The sequence below is a fragment of the Lolium perenne genome, chromosome 2 (assembly GCF_019359855.2).
Source record: "Lolium perenne isolate Kyuss_39 chromosome 2, Kyuss_2.0, whole genome shotgun sequence".
In the NCBI taxonomy this organism is placed as follows: Eukaryota; Viridiplantae; Streptophyta; class Magnoliopsida; order Poales; family Poaceae; genus Lolium; species Lolium perenne.
Window position 1 is genome coordinate 88251453 of NC_067245.2, and position 5884 is coordinate 88257336.

Consider the following 5884-nt stretch of genomic DNA (forward strand, 5'->3'; position numbering starts at 1 on the left):
GAAAAATGTTCAATCTCAAAAGTGTTCAAATTCGAAAAATATTCAAATAAAAGAATGTTCAAATTTGATAAATATTCAAATTCAAAAAAGTTCAAATCTAGAAAAAAATCTTAAAATATACAAATTTTAAAAACAATTAAATCTAAAAAATTCAAATTTTAAAACTGTTTATGTCCGTAAAATGCTCAATCTAAAAAATGTTAAATTTTGAAAATGGTCACAAAGATTAAAACAGAATGTTTTCAAAAAAATGTTCAATCCCAAAAATTGTTCAACCTCAGAAAATGTTCAATTTTTTTTTAGAATATACTCATATTGAAAATATTTAAATTTTTGAAAAAAATATTCTGTTTCAAAAACAAAATTTGAAAACAATCCAGATTTGGAAAAATATATTCATTTTTTTTGAAAAAAATCAAATTTGACCATCCAGATTTGATAAAACCAGGGTTAAAAATATTCAACTTTGGAAAAAATAAAAAATCGAAATAGAAAAGAAAAACGAAAAAATCGAAAAAAGAAAAAAGAAAAAAAAGAAAAGAAAAGAAAAGTGAGAACGACTCGTGGGCCTGCCCGAAACACACCGCCTGGGGTATGCTTGATGGTGGAATTCCTATATGCCGACCAGGTCGGCACCTGCACCGCGCCGCACACCCCCACGCGCGGTGTGGGCCGGCCCTGTTAGGCGAATTTTCCCTATTTTTTCTCCTTTTCCTTTTCTTTTCTGTTTTCTTTTTTTTTTCTTTTCTTTTTTTATTTTTTGAGTATGATTTTCCCTATGTATGATTTTCAAATTTTGAACGAATTCAGTCCGAGCGGGCACCAAGATCGTGGGCCATGCCCAAAAACGTCTAGGGGTGTGCGGCACCTTGCGTGCCACCGACCAGGTCGGTGTAAAGCACCCCCGCCTGGGCCGCACGGGTCGGTGTATAGGCGCTCCCAACAGGCACACACACAGCATCCATTTCACCTCATACTGCATCCGGCGGGTTAAAAGTAGAAACTAGGAAATTTGGGTGCAAGCCTGTCTGCTTTGGAGTCACGAGCACCGCCGTTTTGGAGCCTGTCTGCTTTTGTCCAACTCGTCTTGTGGTCTTGGGCCGAAAGCCCGGAAGCCCAACTCTGCATCCTCTCCATCCCTCGTCACTCGTCAGTGCCAACCGGCGGCGGACTCCGCGACGCCGTCATCTCTCCTTCACCGACCACCTGCTCCCAACTCTCGACGGGACGGCTACCCGCCACCCTGTTCCCGCCATCCCTCCGCTTCGGGCCACAGATTACGCCGCTGCGTCTTGAGTCGCTGACGAGGGCCGACTCGGGAACCCTGGCCCGGCCGCCCTCTTCCAGTGCAGCCGCCCCTCGCCTCGTGCGCTCCCCGCCGGGAGCCGATCCTCTCCCTTTACCGTCGAGCTCTATCTAACCTGTAAGGTGGAGCAATTTCTGAGTAGTTCATTGGTTGTAGCCAAGTAGAAGAACTTTCTTGTCAGTACCTTCGTTTTTTTAATATTTTTTGCTTGGGCGATGGTATTTTTGTGTGCCTAGCGCACGTAAAAGGTAAGGTGGAATAAGTGAAGCTTTCTTAGTGGATATCTGATGATCATAACCTATGTGTTCGCCAATTGCACAAGCACCTGGAATGTATGATTGCTTTCATCCTTTTTCTTTGATTTAGGTTCAGTGTATTTTTCCCTTGCTTGCATCTCAAACTGTCTTACATGCATTTTAAGTAGTAGTAGTTACAAATAGTAATCCTGCAGCAGTTCTATAGCAATAATTCATTTTCTTGCGAACCAGAATTATCTTTGGTTCAACCTTGACTGTGGGCTCTTGTTGTTAGTATCTTCATGTGCTCTGTATGTTTAAGAACTACCCGTTGCGCTTGCCCAACAATAAAATTTGATGCATGTTTTGCGCCATATGCCCTGCATTTCTGCATGATATATATGTTGGCACATGTATACATGCCCAGTTCATGTATGCCCTAGGATTTGTGCATTTCTCTTTGTAGAATTATAAACGAATGTTGAAGCTTCTTTTTTGTTATTTATCTCCCATTTTTTTTATCTCTGCAGGTATGTCCCATCGGTCAGACACGCCATCCTGCTCGGATGATTCCGATGACAGCACTACCATTGACCCAACCGGCTTATACACTATGGACGATTTCATTTCTGAACAAGGCATCTTCCACAGTTTGCTTGAGCAGATCAATGTGAAGATTCAGGCCAAAATCAAGCCTCAGCAAGCTAGTACATCTCGCCGTCGCTTTGCCAGTAGGAAGTACATAGAGAGAAATCGTGAAGAGGGCCATGAACAACTCATAGCTGATTACTTTGCTGAGCATCCAATCTACACTGACAAACAATTCCGTACAAGGTACAGGATGAGGAGACCCCTCTTTCTACGTATAGTCCGTGCCTTGGGAGAGTGGTCCCCCTATTTCAGAGAAAGGAGAGATGCCCTTAATCGTCCAGGACTCACGCCTCTACAGAAGTGCACAGTAGGTATTCGTATGTTAGCATTGGGGTCCCCCTCTGGCATTACTGATAAATACATACAGATTGGTTTCAGCACAGTAATTCACTGTTTCGAGCAGTTTGTGGAAGGGGTGATTGACATGTTTGGTGGAGAATACTTGCGGAGCCCCACTAGCGTGGATATGCAACGTCTACTACAAATGGGTGAGACCTGTGGGTTCCCTGGCATGTTGGGAAGCATTGGTTGTATGCGCTGGGAGTGGAAAAAATGCCCAGTTAAATGGGTGCGTCGTCTTACTCATAGTGATCACGGAGTCGTTAAAATCATCCTTGAAGCAGTTGCTTCACAAGACCTCTGGATATGGCATGCTTTCTTTGGTGCTGTTGGGTCTCAGAGTGACATGACCGTGCTGAATCAATCACAGTTGTTCACCGATATCTTGAAAGGTCAAGGTCCTGATGTGCAATTCACTGTCAACAGGAGGCAATACAGTATGGGTTACTATCTTGCTGACGGAATATACCCAGAATGGCCCGTCTTCATTAAGACAATACCCCTCCCTCAAACTGAAAAGGATCGATTATTTGCACAATATCAAGAAGGAGCAAGGAATGACGTCCAACGTGCATTTCGACTCCTAGAATCACGTTTTCCCATCGTGCACGGGCCAACAAAATATTTTCCAAAGGAAACTCTAGGAAAAATCATGCAAGCTTGCATCATACTTCATAATATGACACTTGAGGATGAGAAAGATATGGCAAGTTTTTGTTTTGACTCGAATGAGACATCTGAGACATCGGTTGCTCCACTGTCAGACATGAACGATGGATCTGCTCATTATTTTGCTGATTTACTACAGAGAAATGCAACTATTTCTACAAAATCAACAGATAACCGACTCCGAAGAGACTTAATAGAGCATGTCTGGCAGCGCTTTGGGCCATTTGGCGAGAACTAAAACAACCAGTTCTAGTGTATGGTGAGTTACCTTGTCATCTACTTATTAATTTCATTGTCTTCCTTCATTGGCCAAATTGAACATTTCAGTATTAGCACTTTTTATTATTCGAATCATATGTTTTGTAATTGTGTTGCTATGTACTAGAAGTTAATTAAGTATAGAGTATGTAACTTTTCTGTTTGTGTTGAGCTGTTGAAGCAAACCAGATTGAATTGTTCCTGCATTTTTTTTGGTATGTAGCTAAGCAAAGTGGGAAACCTTTCCTCCTTCCGAAGTAATTTAGGTCCTTTTGAGTTATAGAAAAAAAACATTGATTCAGAGCATATGAAATGATGCTATCTTGTTATTTCTGTTTTTGACCTTTGGAAGTGATTGGAAACCAAAATGTTTGGTGGCACCTGTTGGGTCTGTGTGTTATAAATTGTACTTGGCATCTATATGCAGATCTTCACAAGTAGAAGAGAAATTTAAGGTGCCTCTCTTGATAGTAATAACATTTTATATTTATGGTTTCGCCCCCATTTCCATATGTTACCAGGAACATTCAAAATTACCAACTGTGCATGAACATATAAGCTACTAATGAAGGCAGCAACTGATAGTATAAACCACTCTTTTGAAACATTGAACGTGAAGTTATATTTGTTACAGAGATTGCTCTTGTGAAAAAAAAGAGTAAATATACAGAGATTGCTGCAATTGTTGTTTGCAGATCTGAAGGGTACATATATATTCCTGAAATTGTATGTTATGATCTTATGATAACTAGGAAAAACTTACATTGGTTTCATCTTTTCATTATTGGATTTCTTTTTTCACGTAAAATGCAAAACATCTTGCGTCTCGTACTATTGAAAAAGAAGAAAGGGTAGTTTAGCCTCGAGGGCAGAGTACAACACGTGCCCGCAAAAGAAGATGTTAGTGAATGTACCAAACTGTTGGGATTATAACACGCATACCCAGCCCAATGACATGCTTGAGTGCCATTAAAGGTACAGTTGTTGCGGTTCTTCCATAACATCCACGAGGTAAGCAGCACGGTGCTTGTGATCCCCTTCCTGAACTTGGTAGTGTCCTGTCTGGCCTTGGGTCACCATTCAATTATGGTATCATAGTGTTAGGAGGGCTCCAAAAGGCCACAGGTGACGTTGGAATTAGTCTCCAGTTATCGTTCATGATATCTCTTACTACTATTCTACTAATATGTCCATTAGATTAGGCTTCATAACAATGCTTTGCTTTTTTTATTCATCTCCCATTTTTTATATCCTACAATTTGAAAGTTGAATTTTTTTTAAGTTGAATTATGGCGGTCTTCTCTGACAATCTATAGTCCTTGTTTGTAACGTGATATTTACTAAAGTTAGTGCATCCATTAGGAGTATTTCCTTTACAAAAAGTGTGTCATAGCGCAGACCTCATATCAATTCAAGAGTGAACACGCCTCATTCCAGTATTGCAATATTTGTGCATATCAGTTAGAACAACTCAAGAATGAACCATCTGCTGAAAGCTATCTTAATCTGTCATGCTTGAATGTGTTTTGCTTATTTTCAGGCTGTATTTGTAGGGAGTGCTCAGGCTTTGGCTATGCTCTCTATGGAATTGGAGTCCTAGAAATTTAGGACTGACTGTGCATACAAAGCAGCTGAATCAGCGGTTCCGGGATGATCAGAACCGATGTTGTGGTCCCATTGACTACCGAGATATTCCTCTGCTTATGTGCCTGGAGCCAACAAGAGATATATCTTTGATGTGCTGGTGCCTATTCAGACTCTTGATTAGATTTCTTTTTAGCTCCTCCTGAGGCCCTGCGCATTGTCCTCTTCTATGTGATCAGCAAGAGAGTAGCATGGCAGAAATCAACTAACCCGAGACTTTCTGTCCGTGTACCCGTCATATGTTCCTCCCGCAGCTGCCTGCTCTGTTCCTCTCTGATGCATCTCTGTCTCGTGGTAATCTTGCTTCAGGCTTCTTATTATTCCAAGAAACTTATAAGAATTGTGAGAGTCCATCTGTTGCACCAGGGTTTGTGGTGTGTCATCCACCTTTAGTAGCCCCATTATATGTTTTGTGATATTCTGCATAAAAGTGTGGACATAAGCACAACATCTATATATCATGCATGTGTCAGTTATTTGACTGATCTCGGCGAAGGATACTAATCAAATCACATGAACACTAACAGTAACTAGTGCGGATTTAGGAGGTTAATCTGATCCTTGTAGTCGATGAGGAGAGTGTGGTCTTGGCCCTGGGAACCTTCTTGGTTGTATGGTCGATCATCAGTGCTCTCTAAACTTATTTTGATCTCAGCAGAATGGAATGACTGAAAAAAGCAACCGTGCACTTGTGATATTGTACAGACTACAGATTATGATTAGTAATTTCTGTTTACCATTTATTTGTGGATGGAAGTGCAGCAAGTGCTCAAGACACCTT

General features: G+C 41.0%; 1 protein-coding gene across 3 annotated transcripts; it reads left to right on the forward strand.

The window, feature by feature from the left end:
* Nucleotides 1–1095: 1095 nt before the first annotated feature.
* On the forward strand, nucleotides 1096–5588 carry LOC127333188 (uncharacterized). Of its 3 annotated transcripts, none has more exons than XM_051359521.2 (3): nucleotides 1096–1428; nucleotides 2073–3460; nucleotides 5000–5588. In XM_051359521.2, exon 2 carries the CDS (start codon nucleotides 2075–2077, stop codon nucleotides 3437–3439), a length of 1365 nt encoding a protein of 454 aa, XP_051215481.1. In that variant the 5' UTR covers nucleotides 1096–1428; nucleotides 2073–2074; the 3' UTR covers nucleotides 3440–3460; nucleotides 5000–5588. The 3 variants fall into 3 exon arrangements, with proteins under 3 accessions (XP_051215481.1, XP_051215479.1, XP_051215482.1); XM_051359519.2 differs by having other exon boundaries at nucleotides 1096–1423; XM_051359522.2 differs by having other exon boundaries at nucleotides 1096–1423; nucleotides 5013–5588.
* Nucleotides 5589–5884: the final 296 nt, after the last annotated feature.